This window comes from Rhinopithecus roxellana, chromosome 12 (genome assembly GCF_007565055.1).
Source record: "Rhinopithecus roxellana isolate Shanxi Qingling chromosome 12, ASM756505v1, whole genome shotgun sequence".
Lineage (NCBI taxonomy): Eukaryota > Metazoa > Chordata > Mammalia > Primates > Cercopithecidae > Rhinopithecus > Rhinopithecus roxellana.
Genome location: NC_044560.1, coordinates 109,805,558 through 109,826,299, shown reverse-complemented (window position 1 = coordinate 109,826,299; position 20,742 = coordinate 109,805,558). Strand labels below are relative to the sequence as shown.

The following is a 20,742-nucleotide window of genomic DNA, read 5'->3' as shown; positions in this document are numbered from 1 at the left end:
ACCCCAAGGAAAGTCCCTGCTATTGTTTCTCCACCCCACCCACTTCAAGGTGCCGCCCCACTCCCTGCCCTGAGCACCGAGGTGGTTCTCAAGGCAGGGATGGGTGAAGCCTGGGCACTTCTCTCTGGCGGGTGGCCACTCACAGAACCCCCCAGTGCCCCTGCAGCCACAGCAGCTGGCATTTCCAAAGGAGCAGCTTCCAGTACTGCCCCAGGTTCCGGCCACAGAGCTTAACCTGGATTCACTCACTTGATCCTAAAACACTGGGACGTCCCCATTTAACAGCTGTAGATGGGAGCCACAGAGGGGAGGGCGGGCTCAGAGCTCATGGCTGCCAGCCCCACTGCTACGCCCATTTGACGGCGGGGGAGACTGAGGCTCTGGGTGGCAAGTGGAGAGGGAAGCAGAACCATGGGGGGCCCTGCAGGACATGGCAACACCTGACGGAGAGGGACTTGGAGAGGAAAATTGGCCTGGCCCAGGGACCCATACCCGCTCTGTCCCCATGCCGTGGGAATCAATGAGGCAGAGAGAACGCAGGGGAGGATAGAAACAAGGGGCCTGGTGACCAGGGACAGGGGCAGGCCGAGGGGGATTCCCCGTTGTTGACACGGTTACCTGAGCATCTATTTCTGGCCTCCAAACCACCCCAAAACTACCTGGGGCAAAAGGAAGAAAATAGACTGATTAACTTCCTCTGACTCCCTTTCTCCAACCTCAACTAAACTTTGAGCGTTTGACCAGAGCAGCTCCAGGAAACCAGTTTCATTTCTCTCGGCGTTTCCCAAAAGGAGGGGTGGGCGGGGCTCTTCCAGTTTAAGGGGAGAGAAAGGGCCTCAGCAGAGACAGTGGAGGGCGGTGGAGAGGACCGCGCTGTCCTGCTGTCACCGAGCGCTGAAGGTAGTGACACGGCCAGTGGTGGGGGGACAGAGAGACAGGACCCACAGAAACAGGGACTGAGAAACAGGAGTGGGGGAGATGAGGAAGAGGGAAAAGAGACTGGGCGCAATGGCTCACGCCCAGAACCCCAGCACTTTGGGAGGCCGAGGTGGGTGGATCACCTGAGATCAGGAGTTCGAGACCAGCCTGGCCAACATGGCAAAACCCCATCTCTACTAAAAATACAAAAATTAGCCAGGTGTGGTTATGGGTGTCCGTAATCCCAGCTACTTGGGAGGCTGAAGTGGGAGGATTGCTTGAACCTGGGAGGCAGAGGTTGCAGTGAGCCAAGATCGTACCACTGCACTCCAGCCTGGATGACAGAGAAAGACTATTAAAAAAAAAGAAAGAAAAGAAAAGAAAGAGGGAAAAGAAGAGAAAGAGACAGGAACCCGAGAGCTGTGGCAGAGGTGGAGACCGGTGAGGAGGGAGGCGTGGACGGTCCAGGGGACTCTGAAAGAATGGGGTTGGGGGACACAGGTCCAGAGAAGAGGGCAGTGATTGGGGGAGGGCTGGCTCCAGCAGCTGGGCAGCCCATGGGAGACAGAGTCAGGCTGCAGCAGTCACAGGCCTCAGCCACAATAGCCCTCCCTTCTCCTCCACCCCAGACGCCATCTCCCACCGAGAGTCATGGCCCCATTGGGTGAGTAAGCAGGGGAGGGGGCTCTGGGACAAGTGAGTAGAACCCCTCTCCCCCAACCTGCTGCGTACCCGTTGACCCTGTCCTCCTCCTCCCAGCCCTGCGCCTCCTCGTCCTCATCCCCATCCTCCTCAGCCTGGCGGCCTCCCGGGACTGGAAGGCTGAACGCAGCCAGGACCCCTTCGAGAAATGCATGCAGGATCCTGACTATGAGCAGCTGCTCAAGGTGGTGACCTGGGGGCTCAATCGGACCCTGAAGCCCCAGAGGGTGATTGTGGTCGGCGCTGGTGTGGCTGGGCTGGTGGCTGCCAAGGTGCTCAGCGATGCCGGACATAAGGTGGGAAGCACTGCTTGCAGTCTACCTAGAGTCCCTCCTGCTGCAGGCTGGAGTCCCTGGGCAGAGGGACCTGGCCCCGTTCCTGCTTGAGAGGGTGGGGGTGGGGATGTGGAGGGAGAGGCTACCTTTCCCCGTGGTCTGAGGGTGAGGCCCAAGCCCCCTGCTGTCACATGTCTGCACTGAGAGGCCCTAGACTTTCCTGTCCCACGTTTTTTTTTTTTTTTTTTTTTTTTTTTTTTTTTTTTTTTTTTTTTTTTTTTGAGACGGAGTCTGGTTCTGTCGCCCAGGCTGGAGTGCGGTGGCCGGATCTCAGCTCACTGCAAGCTCCGCCTCCCAGGTTTAGGCCATTCTCCTGCCTCCGCCTCCCAAGTAGCTGGGACTACAGGCGCCCGCCTCGTCGCCCGGCTAGTTTTTTGTATTCTTTAGTCGAGACGGGGTTTCACGGTGTTAGCCAGGATGGTCTCGATCTCCTGACCTTGTGATCCGCCCGTCTCGGCCTCCCAAAGTGCTGGGATTACAGGCTTGAGCCACCGCGCCCGGCCTCCTGTCCCACGTTTTTCATCCCAGAGGGAAGTGTCACTGGCTCAAAGCTCCTGTCCTGGGGTGGGGCGCCTGTTGGCGGAGAGGAAACTCCACTAAGGGGATGTGTGCCCTGAGGTCTAACCACTGACCTACTCACTGAAATCCAAGAATGAGAATGGGCCATCCCAGGGGCTTCTACGCATATGGGTTATCTCCCAACTCCCCGAGCTGGGAAGTCCCTTTGCAGTCTAGCCGGTGGCCTTCCTGCTGCACTCTAGAACTGCTCACTTGGTTCTGTTCCCCCACCTCCCATACAGAAGGGGCCCCTCTCCTAGTCTCCTGTGCCACTGTGGGGACGGAAGAAGCCAGGGTGCTGGCACGGGGTGGGAGGGTGCAGGGAATGGTCAGTGGGTGGAGCTGAAGGGCCCTCCTCGCCCCACTGCCTCCCTCAGGTCACCGTCCTAGAGGCAGATAACAGGATCGGGGGTCGCATCTTCACCTACCGGGACCAGAACACGGGCTGGATTGGGGAGCTGGGAGCCATGCGCATGCCCGGCTCTCACAGGTGACCTGGCAACCCACCCACCTGTGTGCCTAGACTCAACCAGCCCCCTAGCTCCATGCCCACGCCACAGCAGGCATCCTTCTCCTAATCCCCATCTCAGTCTTGCCTCCAGCGCCAGCACTGGGCCTCTGGCAATGCTCGGGCCACCTAGTCCAACCAGACCTCCAGCTAGCCCTGCCTGGTGCAAAAGCCAGCTCCTCTGCTGGCCCCTCCAGGCCTGCAGCTCCACGGGCCCCACACCCTCAGGCACTCCAGCCCCAGACTCTTTCTTCATCTCAAACCCCCATCCAACCCAAACTCTGTCCCCCTTTCCGATTCTAAGCTGGGCTGTATTCCCATTCCTAACTCAATCCTAATCCTGGTACTGCCCTAAGCCCTCTAACCTTGTCCCCATTTCATTCCCATCCCTCAGCATTGATCACCCTAAATCTAGCCCAACCCCCAGCCTCATGCTGGTCCCCAGCTACTCTCCCCTCCCACCTCCCTTCTCCAAGTTCCACTAGGGACCGGGCTACCTCCACCGGAGCCCAGCCCTCACTCACCCACTCCCTGAATCAGGATCCTCCACAAGCTCTGCCAGCGCCTGGGGCTCAACCTGACCAAGTTCACCCAGTACGATAAGAACACATGGACGGAGGTGCACCAAGTGAAGCTGCGCAACTACGTGGTGGAGAAGGTACCCGAGAAGCTGGGCTACGCCCTACGCCCCCAGGAAAAGGGCCAGTCACCCGAAGACATCTACCAGATGGCTCTCAACCAGGTGGGCACCGCCTGTACCCTCCTCTTGCCCTGACTTCTCTGTCCTCCTCCTAAGCTCGCCCTGGCGCGCTCCCTGGCCTGGCTTTTCTTCTCTCTGTCATCCCTTGGGTCCCCCGCCACGGGGTGGAGCACCTGTTGATGGAGATGGAAATTCTACCAAGAGGATGGGTGCCCTGAGGTCTAACCACTGATGTACTCACTGCAATCTGAGAGTGAGAATGGGCCATCCCAGGGGCTTCTACGCATATGGGCCACCTCCCAAGTCCCCCCCCCCCCTTTTTTTTTTGAGATGGAGTCTTACTGTGTCGCCCAGGCTGGAGTGCAGTGGCGCCATTTCAGCTCACTGCAACCTCTGCCTCCCAGGTTCAAGCAATTCTCTGCTTCAGCCTCCCGAGTAGCTGGGATTACAGGCGCCTGCCACCCCGCCCAGCTAATTTTTGTTTTTTTTTTTTTTTTTTTTTTTTTTTTTTTTTTTTTTTTTTTTTTTTTTGTGAGGCGGAGTCTCGCCGCTCTGTTGCCCAGGCTGGAGTGCAGTGGCCGGATCTCAGCTCACTGCAAGCTCCGCCTCCCGGGCCCACGCCATTCTCCTGCCTCAGCCTCCGGAGTAGCTGGGACCACAGGCGCCCGCCACCGCGCCCGGCTAATTTTTTTTGTATTTTTAGTAGAGACGGGGTTTCACCATGTTAGCCAGGATGGTCTCGATCTCCTGACCTTGTGATCCGCCCGCCTCAGCCTCCCAAAGTGCTGGGATTACAGGCGTGAGCCACCGCGCCCGGCTCAAATTTTTGTATTTTTAATAGAGACAGGATTTCACCATCTTGGCCAGGCTGATCTTGAACTCCTGACCTCATGATCCACTTGCCTTGGCCTCCCAAAGTGCTGGGATTACAGGCGTGAGCCACTGCCCCCGGCCCCAACTCTGTTCTTTAGCTTCCCCATAAACACTGCTGACCCCAAAGCTGCATCAGCTTTTGGCCTCTTCCCCTTTCACCCACACACTGTCCTGGACAACCTCTCCAGTCTCCACCTCTGGCTTAAACATAGATCCACGGGCTGATGGAGACATCTGCCTCTCGAGACCCTGGCCTGTGTCCCTCCCCAGGACCCTCTAGCTCCACTGGGCTCAGAACCTTCTCCTAAACCCATTCCTCCTCCCGGTGCCCCCATCTCACAATGGCCCCACCATCCCGCAGTCACGGGCAGACCCCCAGGAGCCATCCTCCTCCTGACCTCCTCCTCGCCCACCTCCCCCACCATCAGTGCCCACCCCTGCCCCCTGATGCTTGTGCCCTGCTCCCCTCTGCCCACCCGAGCTCAGGCCTCCTCCTCTGCCCTGGACCCTCCCCCAGCCTCTTCTCCAGCTGCCCAGGCTTCAGTCTCCCCAACCTGGTACCAGAAGTGTCTTCCCACACACCCAGAGTGATGCTGCTCACAGCCCCTGGTGGCTCCCCACCGCCTCCAGGACAAAGTCTGATCTTTTCGGGCTCAGCTTTGAGCCCTGACTGGCCTTCCCTTCTGCACCCCTCCAGCCTCATGCTCTTTTCTCCTCTAAGGAATTTTTGTCCTCATGGTGGCCCACATGCCCCCAGCTCTGTGTCCCTCACACTCACTATACCTGTTCATCGCCCTCCCTTGCCCAGACTGCCTTTCCCTTCCCCACACAGGAACTCCTGCTCAGCCCTCAAGAACCAGCTCCAATGTCCCCTCCTCCAGGAAGCCTTCCCTGATACCTTTAGGGAGGAGCTGGCCACACCCAATATCCCCTCCCCACCCAGGTCAGAGCCCACTTGCCCATCTGCCCTTCTAGACCAGGTCATTTCTTTTTTTTTTTTTTTTTTGAGACGGAGTCTTGCTCTGCCGCCCAGGCTGGAGTGCAGTGGCCGGATCTCAGCTCACTGCAAGCTCCGCCTCCCGGGTTCACGCCATTCTCCTGCCTCAGCCTCCCGAGTAGCTGGGACTACAGGCGCCCGCCTCGTCGCCCGGCTAGTTTTTTGTATTTTTTAGTAGAGACGGGGTTTCACCGTATTAGCCAGGATGGTCTCGATCTCCTGACCTCGTGATCCGCCCGTCTCGGCCTCCCAAAGTGCTGGGATTACAGGCTTGAGCCACCGCGCCCGGCTTTTTTTTTGAGACGGAGTTTCACTCTGTCGCCCAGGCTGGAGTGCAGTGGCCGGATCTCAGCTCACTCCAAGCTCCGCCTCCCGGGTTCACGCCATTCTCCTGCCTCAGCCTCCGCAGTAGCTGGGACTACAGGCGCCCACCACCTCGCCCAGCTAGTTTTTTGTATTTTTTTTTTAGTAGAGACGGGGTTTCTCCGTGTTAGCCAGGATGGTCTCGATCTCCTGACCTTGTGATCCGCCCGTCTCGGCCTCCCAAAGTGCTGGGATTACAGGCTTGAGCCACCGCGCCCGGCCTAGACCAGGTCATTTCTATGCCTTGACACTGACTGGTTTGGGAGCCTGGGAGATGCGAGATGCATGAGTGAGTGAAGGGGCACCGCCTTCCCTCTGAGGTCCTGGCCAGAATAGGGAAGCCAGGTAGACCAAGAAGAGGCCTGAAATTAGACAGGGGCAGCGAGGCTTCTGGGAGGGGGTGAGACTTGAACAAAGTGCTGAAGGACAGGCACTCATGTGCCACGCAAAGACAGGCAGGGAGAAAATAGGTGCCAGACATGCAGGTGGGAGAGCCCTGAGGGCGGGTGGTCTGGGCACTGGACACTGCTCACAGAACCGGAGCTGCTGTAAAAGACGTGGACTGAGGCCAGACGCGGTGGCTCACGCCTGGAATCCCAGCACTTTGGGAGGCCGAGGCGGGCAGATCACTTGAGGTCAGGAGTTCGAGACCAGCCTGGCCAACATGGTGAAATTCCGTCTCTACTAAAAATGCAAAAATTAGCCAGGTGTGGTGGCGGACACCTGTAATCCCAGCTACTTGGGAGGCTGAGGTGGGAGAATCTCTTGAACCTGGGAGGCAGAGGTTGCAGTGAGCCGAGATGGCGCCCCTGCACTCCAGCCTGGGCGACAGAGCGACACTCCGTCTCAAAAAAAGAAAAAAAGAAAAAAAAGACATTGAGGGGCTAGCAGGGGCCTTGAACATGAGGCTGAGGGGCAAGGACCCTGTGGCCCCAGGCACTGGGGAGCCACAGGAGGGCTGTGGGCAGGGGACAGACGGTAGGTAAACTTCTCAGCCATCATGCCCTGTCAGCGCTGACCAGTGACACAGGGGACCAGCTTCTGTCTGTGGCCACAGTGATTCAGGCAACAAATAATCACCGAGCCCCGGGAGGACATAGCACGCCTGGGATCCTCTCCCAGCCTCCTCTCCAGCTGCCCACATCCCTGCCTCCATGGAGCTCACAGGCTGGCTGGCCCAGAAATAGGCAAAATAACACCCAACCGGGATGAGCTGTGACCAGCCTGGCCTGCCGAATGCGGGATGAGGCGGCGTGAACAGTTCAGGAAGATCGGAGGAGTGGTGGCATCTGAGTTGCCATGGAGGGCAAGGTGGAGGGCACGGTGTGGGCAAAAGCCCAGGGGCTTGAGAATGGTGAATGGCCAGCCATGGGCAGAACGACCAGGAGAAGCCGGGTGTGGGCTCCAGGCCCAGCCTCCACCCTGGCTGCCCAGGCAGCTCAGCACCATGTCCGCTTCTTCCACAACAGGCCCTCAAAGACCTCAAGGCACTGGGCTGCAGAAAGGCGATGAAAAAGTTTGAAAGGCACACGCTCTTGGTAAGTGGGGCCCTTGGTTCTGCTGAGAGGCAGGGCAGAGAGTGTGACCATGAGGCCTTCCCCAGAGAGTCAGAATGCGGGTACCTGGGACCCTAGTCCTGCCACCACCTTCCTGCCTGACCCGGGGGCTGGACACGCCCCCTCTCTGGACCTCAGTTTCCCTCATCTGTCAGAGAGCGGGGACCAGATCCTACGGTCCAAGGACATGTCATGGGACCAGGAGGCCGGGCTGCGGAGGGGCTCTCTCGGGGGTGCAGCCTGCCTGGGCCCTGACCTCGGCCTGCGCCCACCCTGCAGGAATACCTCCTCGGGGAAGGGAACCTGAGCCGGCCGGCCGTGCAGCTTCTGGGAGACGTGATGTCCGAGGATGGCTTCTTCTATCTCAGCTTCGCCGAGGCCCTCCGGGCCCACAGCTGCCTCAGCGACAGACTCCAGTGAGGGGCGGGGCTGGCGGGCAGGGGAGGGCGGGGGCCAATCAAGACAAGTAGCAGGGAGTGGGAGGAGCCTCGGTCTGGGGGCGGAGCTGTTGTGAAGGGCGTGGCCTACTTGACGGCAGTGGGGCTAAGAGTTCCCGGATAAAGGGCACGGTCTAGCGGAGAAGTGGTGGGGTCCCTGGTCACAAAATCCACTACTCCTGCGACTTCCGGGATGTCAGGGACGGGCAGGGTCGGGAGAGGTGGATGACTGGGGAGCGGGCCGGTGCCCATAGGGGCCAGCTGCCGGGGTGGGTGGGGCCAGGCGGAGGGGCAGGGCGGCAGAGCCCAGGTCATCCCCCCAACCCCGCCCCGCCTCCCCTGCAGGTACAGCCGCATCGTGGGTGGCTGGGACCTGCTGCCGCGCGCACTGCTGAGCTCTCTGTCCGGGCTTGTGCTGTTGAACGCGCCCGTCGTGGCGATGACCCAGGGGCCGCACGATGTGCACGTGCAGATCGATACCTCACCCCCGGAGCGGAATCTGAAGGTGCTGAAGGCCGACATGGTGCTGCTGACCGCGAGCGGACCGGCAGTGAAGCGCATCGCCTTCTCGCCGCCGCTGCCCCGCCACATGCAGGAGGCGCTGCGGCGGCTGCACTACGTGCCGGCCACCAAAGTGTTTCTAAGCTTCCGCAGGCCCTTCTGGCGCGAGGAGCACATTGAAGGCGGCCACTCGAACACCGACCGCCCGTCGCGCATGATTTTCTACCCGCAGCCACGCGAGGGCGCGCTGCTGCTGGCCTCGTACACGTGGTCGGACGCGGCGGCCGCGTTCGCCGGCTTGAGCCGGGAAGAGGCGCTGCGCTTGGCGCTCGACGACGTGGCGGCATTGCACGGGCCTCTCGTGCGCCAGCTCTGGGACGGCACCGGCGTCGTCAAGCGTTGGGCAGAGGACCCGCACAGCCAGGGTGGCTTCGTGGTACAGCCGCCGGCGCTCTGGCAAACCGAAAAGGATTACTGGAGGGTCCCTTATGGACGCATCTACTTTGCCGGCGAGCACACCGCCTACCCTCACGGCTGGGTGGAGACGGCGGTAAAGTCGGCGCTGCGCGCCGCCATCAAGATCAACAGCCGGAAGGGGCCTGCATCCGACACGGAGGGGCAGGGACATGTGCATGGGGTGGCTGGCAGCCCCTCGCATGACCTGGCAAAGGAGGAGGGCAGCCACCCTGCAGCCCAAGGCCAGTTCTCTCTCCAGCACACGACCCACACGAGGACCTTGTATTAAAGTATTTTCGGAAAAAGCCGTGTGGTCCAGCCTTCCCCGTGGCTCAGTTACTTCCCCAGTTTGCCTGCATCGGAACCACTAGCCCTGCAGTTAGCAGGCGCTACGCCTATCCTGGAGTCCCCCAAGTATCTGCCCCTCACTTCTTCCTGGACAGTGGGGCTCCATAGGAGGGTGAGGCGCGGGCGCATAGAGGGGAACCGGACGGACGCCCTGCACCACTGGGAAATGGCAATCACAACGACCACCTCCGACTGTCACGAGGCTGAAGCACAGATGGCCCCTAATGCAAGTAACAGAAAGCCCGGCTGACAGTGGCTTAACAGGAGGTGATTTTTCTCACAAGCAGCAGCTGGGAGGGCAGGCTCCGCAGAGTGCAACTCTGCAGGCCCTTCCACCTTGGTTATGTCCGGGAAGTGTTCCCACACAGCTACCAGGTCGCAGCCGCAGCCCAGAGCACCCTATCCTCTTCCAAAAACCCCAAATCAGGCCGGGTGCGGTGGCTCACGCCTGTAATGCCAGCACTTTGGGAGCCCAAGGCAGGTAGATCACCTGAGGTCGGGAGTTCAAGACCAGCCTGGCCAACATGGTGGAACCCCGTCTCTACCAAGAATACAAAAATTAGCCGGGTGTGGTGGCGCACGCCTGTAGTCCCAGCTACTCAGGAGACTGAGGCAGGATAGTTGCTTGAACCCGGAGGGTGGAGGCTGCAGTGAGCCGAGATCCACCACTGCGCTCCAGCCTGGGCGACAGAGCAAGACTCCATCTCGTAAAACAAAAAAATCAGGCAAGTCAGGGAGCCCTGCCTCCACAAACCCCAATCATTCACCCTAGGCTTCCCTCCCCACCCAGATCAGAGCCCACTTGGCAGCCTTCCCCCCACGAACAAGAAGCCAACTGCACATGAGAAGTGTCAGTTTAATGAAGCCAGCTTATCAGTAGGGCGGCGGAGTGCACGCGGCCCCTCGCAGGTGTCCCTGGCTCGGTCTAAAGTGCCTGTGCAGAACAAGGCTGCCGGGCGGGGTTAGGAGTCTGCGCCATCGTCGTCCTCCTCCTCGGGCAGGATCTCCAGGCTGCTGTCGGGCTGCGGCGCTGTGTCCGTGGGGGCCGGCGGGGTGGGCGGGGCCCGGGTGGGCGACAGAGGCAGCGGGGAGGCGGTGGGCGAGGGGCTGTGGGGCTCTGTGGGCGGCGCAATCCCCAGGATCTCCTGCACGTTGTGGGGCAGCTCCTGGAGGCGCAGGGTTGAGGGAAGCGAAAAGAGGAAGGTGAGTGAAGGTGAGATGGGGGCGGGGTTCGGGCAGGGGGCGCTGCGGGGCGGGCAGGCGGGGGACTCACGGGGCAGGCGGTTAGCTGGCGGTGCAGGGCCTCGGCGCGCGTCAGCACGTCCTCCACGCTCAGCTTCATAGTCAGCTCGTTGATGTGCTGCGGGCGGGGGTGGGTCAGGCGCCAGTCAGCACTCAGCCACCTCCGCCCGAGCGCCCACTCTGTGGCTCGTGCTGGGAAACAAGACACACCGGGCTGGCCCTCTGGGGCTCAGAGGCGCGCTGGGCCAGTCATGCTTCTCAGGCCTCTGGGAGCGTTCTGAGCCGTACTGGGTGAGGGCAAGTCCCCACCCACCTGCCCTAAGGACCTTGCTGGGAGCAGGCGCGATGGGGCAGGAGAGAAACCTACGCGGCCCCACCCCCACTGCGCTCCCAGCTAACCAGGCTTTCAATAATCCCACATTGAACACCTGCTCCCTGGAGGTACTGCGGCCCTGGGCAGCGCCCAGCTCAGGGTGGACAGGGTGGGGACGGGCCGGGAGGGAGACAGAGCCTCACCTTGAGGATCTCATTGGAGCCGAAGCCGGACAGCATGAGGGTGTCCCGCTCCATGTCCAGGATGGCGCAGGCCACCAACAGGTGCAGATTGGGGCCAGGGAGCCCTGTCCACAGCACCTGGGGGTGCGGGAGGGAGGGAAGGGTGATGACCCAGCCTGGGCCTGAGGTCTCACCAGGGCCTGCCCCTCTCCGCCCAATCTCCCAGTCTCTCCCAGGGCAAGTGAGCCCACCCCTTCAGTTCTCGCCCAAACTGGCTGGCCCACCTCCCACAGCCGAAGGACATCCGGGAAGGGGAATTCCCTCTTGAACCAGATAAGCAGCCACCGGAAACAGAAGCAGAGAGAGCCAGAGTCCTGGGAATCTGGGGGATGACATGGAGCCCACTCAGCCTTGCCCAGCGCTGGGACTGAGAGTTTGAGACGTCATCCTGACTGGAATACCTTACCCAAGTCTAGACAAGTGACTTATGCCTGGCTTGGGAACCTCGGAGGTGAGACAGAAGCAGCTCTGAAGCGGGCCCTGCCCCTTCTTCCTCCCACTCTCCAGAGGAAATATGCTATTATACTTCCACATCTGCCATGGACATGGAAGGGAGGCAGGACGCCCAGCACGCCCGAGGAAACAGGCCTCAGTGCCCGCTGCTGGTGAGGCCTAAGGAAACTGGCAGTCCTAGATATGATGTTAGCAAAAATTTAAGCTGAGGGCCGGGTGCGATGGCGCACTCCTGTAACCCCAGCACTTTGGGAGGGCAAGGTGGGTGGATTATCTGAGGTCAGGAGTTCGAGACCAGCCAGGCCAACATAGTGAAACCCCGTCTCTACTAAAAATACAGCCTGGCCAACATGGTGAAACCCTGTCTCTACTAAAAATACAAAAATTAGCTGGGCATGGTGCCACACCCCTGTAATTCCAGCTCCTTGGGAGGCTGAGGCAGGGGAATCGCTTGAACCCGAGAGGCGGAGCTTGCAGTGAGCCGAGATCGCGCCACTGCACTCCAGCCAGGGCAACAGAGCGAGACTCCATCTCAAAAAGAAAAAAAAAATTAACCTGGTGTCGAACCTTTTTTTCCAAGTTAACTCAAATGAGAGTGAGAGCCTCAGCATTCTAACTTTTTAGGAAAGGAACAATGGAGGACAAACTTTCAAAAGCTGTGAAGACAAGCACTGTCCTGAACCAAATTCCACTTCTTGGAAGTGAACCTAAAGATATGACCCAGACCATGCACTGTGATGAAAAACTGCAAAGGACCCGAATCTCCAGCAGGTCAAGTTAAATCGATTCTACCACATCTTGCAGGACACAATGCCGTGCAGTCAAGAAAAGTGATGTTTCAGAAGACATTCAGTGACACAGAGGCATCCTCTGTCCTTGTGCCCTAGGAGGTGATGCTTTTCTTTTTTTTTGAGACGGAGTCTTGCTCTGTCGCCCAGGCTGGAGTGCAGTGGCCGGATCTCAGCTCACTGCAAGCTCCACCTCCCGGGTTCACGCCATTCTCCTGCCTCAGCCTCCCGAGTAGCTGGGACTACAGGTGCCGCCACCTCACCCGGCTAGTTTTGTGCATTTTTAGTGGAGATGGGGTTTCACTGTGTTAGCCAGGATGGTCTCGATCTCCTGACCCTGTGATCCGCCCGTCTCGGCCTCCCAAAGTGCTGGGATTACAGGTGTGAGCCACCGCGCCCGGGCCTAGGTGACGCTTTTCTATGGCTTAGTTTCCTCATCAGTAAGGTGAGGACAGAGTATCTCAGCTCCCTCCCCCGGGGGTCCTAAAGCATCGAGGAAACGTCCATGAGTAAGTTTAACTTATTATCATCACCATCTGCACTCAAGAAAAATGATGTCAAACAGCAATTTTAACTTGCTTTTTTCTTTTTTTTTTTTTTGAGACAGAGTCTCGCTTTGTCGCCCAGGCTGGAGTGCAGTGGTGGGACCTCGGCTCAAGTGATTCTCCTGCCTCAGCCTCCCGAGTAGCTGAGATTACAGGTGCCCACCACCACACCCGTCTAAATTTTGTATTTTTAGTAGAAACGGGGTTTCACCATGTTGGCCAGGCTGGTCTCGAACTCCTGACCTCAGGTGATCCGCCCACCTCAGCCTCCCAAAGCACTGGGATTACAAGCATGAACCACCACACCCAGTCTTACTTTTTTTTCTTCATCTTAATTTCCTGCAGTTTTTACATTGACTAAGTAATAAATAATATATACTATAATAATTATATATATACACACTTTTTTGTGTGTGTGTGAGTTGGGGTTTTGCTCTTGTTGCCTAGGCTGGAGTGCAATGGTGTGATCTTGGCTCACTGCAACCTCCACCTCCCAGGTTCAAGCGATTCTCCTGCTTCAGCCTCCTGAGTAGCTAGAATCAGAGGCGTGCGCCACCAGGCCCCGCTAATTTTGTATTTTTAGTAGAGACAGGGTTTCTCCATGTTGGTCAGGCTGGTGTCGAACTCCTGACCTCAAGTGATCCACCTGCCTCTGCCTCCCAAAGTGCTGGGATTACAGGCGTGAGCCACTGTGCCCGGCCGAAGAATAAAAATGTTCAAGCCGGGATGCGGCACCCCCAGCCCCATGGCCCAGATAATCAGTTTCTGATTCCTGGTTGAAGGTGAGCCACAGCCAGGTGGAGACAAGAAGTGGCAGAAACGCCTAGGTCCTTATTTCTGAAAAATACCCTGCAGGTTAAGCCTAAGGCAAAGCCCAAACAGGATCTAGGTAAGCACGAGGATGGGGTGAGTCAGTGTCCCTGCGTGTCTGCATTTGCTGACATTTTGCTTCAAACGGCAATTCTGCCTCTACGTTCTAGGTTGCGTGGGGATGTTTCTCTTGTTTGGATCAGGACCCAATGTCCAGGACGCCACCTGTGGCTGCTACCAGAGAATCTGGCAAGGTCTACAGCCCCACTGTCTCCTGCCCACCCGCCCGAGAGACATACCCAGGAAGTCACAGAGCTGGGGGTCCAGCACCCTCAGGAGCAGCAGCAGTCGCCCGAGTTGCCGCTTCATAGTCTCCTGGCTCTCTTCAAAGTTTCCTTGCTGTGGGACGGAAGGAGGGGGAAGAGCAGACCCCGTGAGGTGCCAGGACCCGATTGCTCGACAGGCCTGTGTCCCAACCCTGGCCCGAGCCTCACCACGAGTTCCATGAAGCCACAGAAACACCAGAAAGCATCCACCTCATTCTGAATGACGTAGAGGATCGGGGAGAGAAGGTCACTCATGCCCTGGACGTAGCCTGGGGAGGACACGGGGTCAGGCTGCAGCCAAGCCCACAGCGCTCCCCTGGACAGCCCAGGCCCCGCCTGGCCCCAGGCCTGCCACCCACCGAGGTCGAAGTGGTACATGCAGTAGGTGAGAAGGATGTCGTTCAGCAGGCCCAGCCCTGGGTTCTCGGGACCCTCGTAGAACTTGTTGGTCCTGTCAGTGCGGCTCACATCTCTCTCTGCGGGGAGCGGGCGCAGGGAGCAAAGGTGAGAAGGGTAGGGGGGCCCATCCCTGCAGGCCACCAGTGCCAGCCCCCAGCCTTGGGGTTCGCTCTCGGGCAGAAGCGGAGCTGGTTCTAGAAACCATCACTGATGCTCCTGCTGCGAGGTGCGGGCCTCCTGCTCACCAGCTCGCTGTATCCTCCCACAGCAGGGGAAACTGAGGCACAGGGAGGCAAAATCACTTGCTAAGATCTCGAGGCATCAACAGAACTGAGACTGGGCCCCAAGGCAGCCAGGCTCCCCTTCTTTCCCGTCTTGTCCCTGGCCTTGCTCCCACAAGGCCATTCTCCAATGGCCCATGCTGCTTTCCCCCTAGATGCCCTCTTCTTGGTTTTGGGGAGGCAGGGGGCTCCCTCTATCTGCCCCTCGCACCCGTGCCTGAGGCCCTCCTGTGGTTCCCTGCTCCCATCCACCCTTAGCGCCACCCCTGACACCGACCGATGAGGCTGCGGTATCCGTGCAGGAGTGAGTTTCTCCGCTCCTGCTCGGGGCTCACAGATTTCCACTGCAGCTTCATGCGGAAATACTCATCCCTGAGTGGCAGAGGGAAACAAGATGTGAGGCCGCCACTCTCTGCGGCACCCAGAGACCTCCCAGCCTGGCGCCACCTCCCAAGTCAGCCCTGCAGAGCCCCTCCCTGACCACACAGACCCAAGCAAGTCACCTTGTCATTTTTGCCACCATCCCTTATGCTTCACCTTCCTGGTATCTCTCACTACATAACCTTGTGGGTTTTTGGTGAAAATTTGTCACCCCCCACTGGACAGGACACCAGGGACAGGGAACCGTCCAGCACTGCTGCATCCTCAATGCCTGGCAGGTACATAACATACACCAGGAATGAGGAGAGATGGGCCCTCCTAGGTTATAAAACATGCTGCAAAACTGTGATCATTAAAACAGTATGGCACAGGAATGAAAACTGCAATGGAAACAGGAGACAGACCATACAGGGGCAAGGATGGGTCTGGCTTGATCACTGACGTATTCCACAGGCACAGGATGGTGCCCAGATACAGCAGGCTCACAACCAGTGTCCACAGAACTTGCCCACTGGTGCCCTAAGAGGCGCCAGGTGTCATACTTGGCAGGGCAGGGCCTCCTGAGGACTCACGTTTTCTTGCGAACGTGGGCCTTGTGCTCCTCAGCTGTGCCTTCCCAGCTGAGGTACCCCAAGAGGAACTTCCACGCCTCACGCCGCAGGCCGGGGCTCAGACCCTGGGGGTGCAGGAGGGCAGGCAGCTCAGTGGGGCCTTGTTCTGGCCCTGCCCCATCCTCCCCCCTGCCCTGGCACTTACCCCCGAGAAGATCCGATTCTTCAGCTCGGGTACCTGCTGCAGGCGGCCCTCAGGGCCCACGTGGCGTGCCCACTCCTCCTCTGTAACTGGAGGGCCCCGCTCCACGGTTGGCCGAGGCCCCAGCTCCACCTGCAGGTGAAGGGCAAATGAGCCCGGGGCTCGGCAGGGCAGTGAGGGGACCCAACCCGGCCTCAGTCCACAAACTCAGGGCGCTCCTTAGCTTGACGAATAACTAACATTCAGGGGCGGGCAGCAGCCTCTTCTGGGGCTCAGCAGCCAAGTCACCCCCTAGTTAGGAGGGGGTCCCCCAGTAGGAGCGAGCAGGTGCTCACAGTACCTGGCAGAGCCATGAGCGCTTTCCTCATGCACCCCCTGAGAGGATCCCATTACCGTCCCCATTTTACCAAGGAGGAAATTGAGGCCCAGGGAAATGAAATCATACACCCAAGGAGATACGGCCAGAAATAACAGGGAGGGTCCACTCACTACTCACACAGGAAATGACCTCGAACCCAGGCTCGGGCTCATCGTCAGGTGGTGGGGGAAGGTCGGAGGCGGCTCCCTCAGGCTGTGGCTGCAGGGCACCCCGGAAGAAGTTGGTCACTCGGGAGAAGCTGCTGAAGGTGGTGGAGTAGGGATCCTGGAGGAAGCGCTGGGGACGAGGCCAAAGGGAGTTCACGGCCCGCCCCTTCTCGTTCCTCCCTGCCCACACCCGCCAGGCCTGGTGCCCGGGACACTCACAGATACCACATTGGAGCTGTCCTGGTCAAAGAGCTGCAGGTGGTGGAAGGAATTGGAGAGGGCAGAGGAGTCGTGGGGGAAGACAAGGTAGAGGCGGGAGTCCTGTGGGGAGCTGGGAGGCGGGAGGTGACGCACAGGTGATGCACAGGTAGGGGCCCAGTGTCCCAAGCTGTCTGTGCTCGGCCGACATCCAGCGTCCCAACCACCCTTGGGGAATCCCTCATTTCGGGGGATGCTGTTACAGGAGGATCAGAGCTGGAGCCCAGGGGTGGGCATGGGACTTGGGGCTGGCCAATGAAGGCCTTTCACCTTCTGGTCCAGTGTAACTGACTCAGGGACGAGCCAATGAGAGGCAGCTCTGGGATCTTGTTGGAATGGGGGGAAGAGGTGCTTTCCATCCAGCGGGGTTGTTAAGCCAGGGATACTGGGGGCCCAGAGAACGACGAACTCAGAGGGTAAAAGAATAACTGTTTGCAACATTTTGGGACCTGGGTCCTGCCTGAAATCAATACTCCCTTTTCATTTTTTGGTTATATGTGCTGGTCAACTCTCTCTGCCTTCCTTTAAATCAGTGTGAGTTGTGTTTCTTTCACAGCCCCGAGGGGTCACGCTGCAGCCATGGAGGAACTGGGCCCGGTTTAAGGCCCAGCACTGGGAGAGAGCTCACCTGGCCAACAGCAGGTAGCGGCTGAGGACGCGGAGCAGGGCGCGGGTACCCCCGCGGTGGAAGTGCAGTGCAGGCAGGGAGCCTCCAGCCTGGGTCACCAGAACCAGGTAGGCCCAGCTGAGTCCCGGCTTGGAGCGGCGGATGGACTTGAGCTCCCCCAGACTCACTGAGAAGGCCCAGGAGCCCTGGGGGCAGCTGGGCTCTGCACCTGGGGAGACGGCGCTGTGTTGGGGGAGGTGTGAGAGGCCAGAGCCGGCCTCATCAACCTCAACCCAGGATGTTCCTTCGGCACAGGCATCTCCTGACAGCCCGGCCACAAGCCATTCCCCTGCGCCTGGCCTCACATTACTTGGAAGCACAAATGAGTAAGATAGAAGGGGAGCCCAGTGGACATGTGCCTTTCCAGAACCTTCCTAGGCACCCCTCAACCTGCAGGGTAAGGGCCCTATTCTTCAACCTGGCACTTGAGGCCCCTCAGTTCTGTCCTTCGCCCCTGCCTATCTTAACCTCCAACCCTTCTTCACTCAAAATCCCACACTTGAGCTACAATGAAAGGCCAGAGGCTCCCTAAACACACCAGGGCCGCCTGCCTCTGGCTTGCACGGGCTGCTCTTTCTGCCAGAAGAGACAATTCCCAAGAGTCCCTCAGTGCCAAGTTCCAGCATCACCTCTTCCTGGAAGGGGTCTCCATTCCCCAGAGGGGTCAGGTGCCTTCTCTGGATGGCCCCTGCACCCTGTGTGACCCCAGAATGGTGCAAATCGCCCTGACTGGCTGCATCTATCACCCCACCAGCCTCGAACCTCAGGGGCAGGCCTGGTGTGGGGGCACCCACAGCCAATCCAGGAGCCCAGCAGGACGAGCAAGGCTGCGACCTCAGAGACACTGGCCATGCTGACCTGGGCTGGGACAGTCCTGTACTCCCATTCACTTCCATGCTCCTGGGACTGGAAGGTGGTGGTGACTGGTGGCCTTCTTGATTGTGAGCAGCAAAGCCTTTGGAGCCATGACCACTGAGGGCGAGATGTGTCCTACCTGGCCCACACGTGCTTCCCAAGGGCCACACCTCAGCCTACCTCTCGTGGGCTCTGAGTGGCGGGGCTGTGGCCGCACAGTGCTGATGACGGCCCAGTCAGGTTCATAGCCGGGGTCAAAGGTTGGCTCCTCCTCAGAAGCGCAGGAGTCACCCCCACTGGAGTCCTTAGGGGAGGAAAGGAGCAGACAGTAAGGGGCTAGGGATGCAGATCTGAGCCTTGAGGCTACCCTGAAAGATAGTCCCATCGAATAAACAGGGAAACTGAGGCACAAAGAAGCTACAGCAGGCCGGGTGCGGTGGCTCACGCCTGTAATCCCAGCACTTTGGGAGGCTGAGGCGGGCGGATCACCTGAGGTGGGAGTTCGATACCAGCCTGGCTGACATGGTGAAACCCCGTTTCTACTAAAAAAAAATACAAAAAAATTAGCTGGGCGTGGTGGGGCATGCCTGTAATCCCAGCTACTCAGGAGGCTGAGGAAGGAAAATTGCTAGAATCCGAGAGGCGGAGGTTGCAGTGAGCTGAGATTGCGTGGTTGCACTCCAGCCTGGGCAACAAGAGTGGAACTCCGTCTCATTAAAAAAAAAAAAGAAAAAGAAAAAGAAGGTACAGCACTTGCTCAGGGTCACCCAACGCAACCAGAGAGAGAGCCAGGACTTGGCCCCACGTCTCCCAGTGCGTAGGAAGGTCCATGTTACATGGCAGGTGGCTCTGCAGTCAGACTGCGGAGTGCTTAAAGACAATGTCGGTACTCACTAGCTACATACAAAACAAAACCACAATAAGATACCACTTTGCACTCTTTGAGACAGTGAGACTGTCTCAAAAACACTACATTTCCCAGGTCTCTTTGTAGCTGGAATCCAGGATACATGACAAGTTCTACCAACCAGATGCAGGGCAACCTGAAAAGCGGAAATGACGTAACACAACTTCCTTGTGCCTTGGCTGTGTTTCTCAAAAAGTGAGAAATCTATCAGCTTCTCAAAAAGTGAGTAAGGGTGAGGGCTTAGGTGGGTCTGGATCTGACTTATCTCTGGGTCTCAGAGTTGCCCAGGACAGGGTCTAGCCATGGGAAGTCTCAGGAGATATAACGAAGGGAAAGGCAGGAGCAGGAGCAGTGACGAAGTGGGTGAGTAGGCTGTCAGGCCCTGTCCTCTGGCACCAGAGGAAATGCCATTTCCTTTCAAGCAACTGGAATCCACATCTTGCACCGTGGCAGGGATCTCCCACGAAGCAAAGAGAGAGAGGGGTCAGCCATCCCCACGACCATGCGTCTCATGGTCCCTGCTCTTTTTCCTTGAATGGGCATCCTCTGCCCATTTCATAGAAGCAAACCAAGGGGCAGAGTACCCAAGCCCAGACAAGGTCACACATGCCCCATGGGTAGGTCTGGGATTGTACGCAGGTCCCTCAAATGACTTACAACAGTACGGACCTAGAAGAAAAGCGAGTGGAGAAGGGCAAAGCGGGTGGAGCCTACCTTCTTGGAGAAGAGGATTTGGGTAGAATCTCCAGCCTCCTCTACAGGAGCCCAGTGCAGGAGGACGTCATTGTCCTAGGGGAAGGAGGGAGGCGGGGTTAGAGGCGCTTCCCAAACCACAGTCCCAAAACTTTCCGTTGCAAATTTCCAAACTTTCCCAGTTTCTACCCTCAGCCTTTCAAAGTCCCGCCCCTCATTCCAGTTCCCACCCCCAGCCTTCTTCAGGTCCCACTGCTGACCGCCAGACCAAACTCCTACAGTTGCCGCTTGCATCTCAGAGCGCCTGCATCCCGCTCGGAGTGGGTTCGAGCCCTGCTCCCTCCCAACGCACCTTTTCCACGACACGGATAACACCAGCAATGAGGGAGTCTCGGTCCTGATACTTCTTAGCGCTGGTGTGCAGGTACACTCCGCCCTTCTCAAACACCACCTGAGTTGGGGGAAACCAGCGAGGGCTGGGGCCCACGAGAAGGCGACAAGCGAGGGGACCGGCCTGGGGAGCCAATAGGGACGGGCCCAGGGAGGAGCCATCCCCAGGGGGCGGGGCCGGGAGGGCCATTGCCCCGGGACGAAGGCGGGGAGAATGGTCCAGCCCACGTTCGGATGCTGGCGTGCGTTCCACAGAGGGCAGGGCCCAAGGAGTCGCCTGAGCCGGGGGGCGGGGCCATGAGAGGTTCTTCCCTGGGGCGGTGGACGGGAGGGTGACGGCGCGTTTATAAGAGATCGGAGTTTCTCAAGTGCACTCGCAAGGCCTGAGGGAAGAGCTGATCACCAGACGGGGCGTTTCGCATACACTGAAGCGAGGGAATGCGTCCTCAGTGCTTACCCTGTAACCGGCTCCTTCCATAGTCGCCGCCGAAGGCCCCACTGCCCCGCCTCCTCCTTTTCCGAGTCAGCATGTGGTCACTTCCGGAGAAAACAGCTCCCCTCCGGACCGGACAGTGGTAGCGCCCCGACCAGTTCCAGAGAAAGAGTGGGTGAAACCATTTTTCAGAAGGGGGTTATTCCACTGGAACCTCGAGGGTGGATCG

General features: G+C 58.8%; 2 protein-coding genes and 1 long non-coding RNA gene across 5 annotated transcripts; 2 read left to right on the top strand and 1 right to left on the bottom strand.

The window, feature by feature from the left end:
* The first annotated feature begins 771 nt into the window (after positions 1-771).
* Positions 772-9,209, top strand: IL4I1 (interleukin 4 induced 1). Of its 2 annotated transcripts, XM_010369613.2 has the most exons (8): positions 772-900; positions 1,548-1,582; positions 1,678-1,916; positions 2,891-3,003; positions 3,562-3,763; positions 7,424-7,492; positions 7,790-7,926; positions 8,293-9,209. In XM_010369613.2, exons 2-8 carry the CDS (start codon positions 1,570-1,572, stop codon positions 9,191-9,193), a joined length of 1,674 nt encoding a protein of 557 aa, XP_010367915.1. In that variant the 5' UTR covers positions 772-900; positions 1,548-1,569; the 3' UTR covers positions 9,194-9,209. The 2 variants fall into 2 exon arrangements, with proteins under 2 accessions (XP_010367915.1, XP_030768531.1); XM_030912671.1 differs by lacking the exon at positions 772-900 and having other exon boundaries at positions 1,494-1,582.
* Positions 9,210-10,090: 881 nt separating this feature from the next.
* TBC1D17 (TBC1 domain family member 17) lies at positions 10,091-20,730 on the bottom strand. 2 transcript variants are annotated; one of them, XM_010369516.2, is made up of 17 exons: positions 20,538-20,730; positions 20,043-20,141; positions 19,712-19,786; positions 18,271-18,394; positions 17,197-17,404; positions 16,530-16,641; positions 16,282-16,440; positions 15,789-15,917; positions 15,605-15,708; positions 14,929-15,023; positions 14,331-14,447; positions 14,140-14,240; positions 13,945-14,044; positions 11,274-11,371; positions 11,011-11,127; positions 10,526-10,612; positions 10,091-10,418 (listed from the first exon to the last, which is right to left on the bottom strand). In XM_010369516.2, the coding sequence occupies exons 1-17, from the start codon at positions 20,556-20,558 to the stop codon at positions 10,215-10,217; spliced, it is 1,950 nt and encodes a 649-aa protein (XP_010367818.1). In that variant the 5' UTR covers positions 20,559-20,730; the 3' UTR covers positions 10,091-10,214. The 2 variants fall into 2 exon arrangements, 1 of the variants encoding a protein (XP_010367818.1); XR_004060422.1 differs by having other exon boundaries at positions 10,095-10,418; positions 10,526-10,686.
* On the top strand, positions 17,504-20,048 carry LOC115900775. The gene is made up of 3 exons (XR_004060423.1): positions 17,504-17,632; positions 19,073-19,219; positions 19,927-20,048. It is a non-coding gene; the product is annotated as an uncharacterized LOC115900775 (long non-coding RNA).
* Positions 20,731-20,742: the final 12 nt, after the last annotated feature.

Bases quoted from the DNA above. Each gene is read 5' to 3' on its own strand.
- IL4I1 (XM_010369613.2), top strand. The intron at 1,917-2,890 runs GTGGGAAGCACT...TGCCTCCCTCAG, and splicing joins TCAGCGATGCCGGACATAAG to GTCACCGTCCTAGAGGCAGA. The intron at 3,004-3,561 runs GTGACCTGGCAA...TCCCTGAATCAG, and splicing joins CGCATGCCCGGCTCTCACAG to GATCCTCCACAAGCTCTGCC.
- TBC1D17 (XM_010369516.2), bottom strand. From the start codon at position 20,558: ATGGAAGGAGCCGGTTACAGG. The intron at 15,918-16,281 runs GTGAGTAGTGAG...CTTCACCTGCAG, and splicing joins GGTTCGAGGTCATTTCCTGT to GTGGAGCTGGGGCCTCGGCC. The intron at 14,448-14,928 runs GTCGGTGTCAGG...CGCTCCCCGCAG, and splicing joins CGGATACCGCAGCCTCATCG to AGAGAGATGTGAGCCGCACT.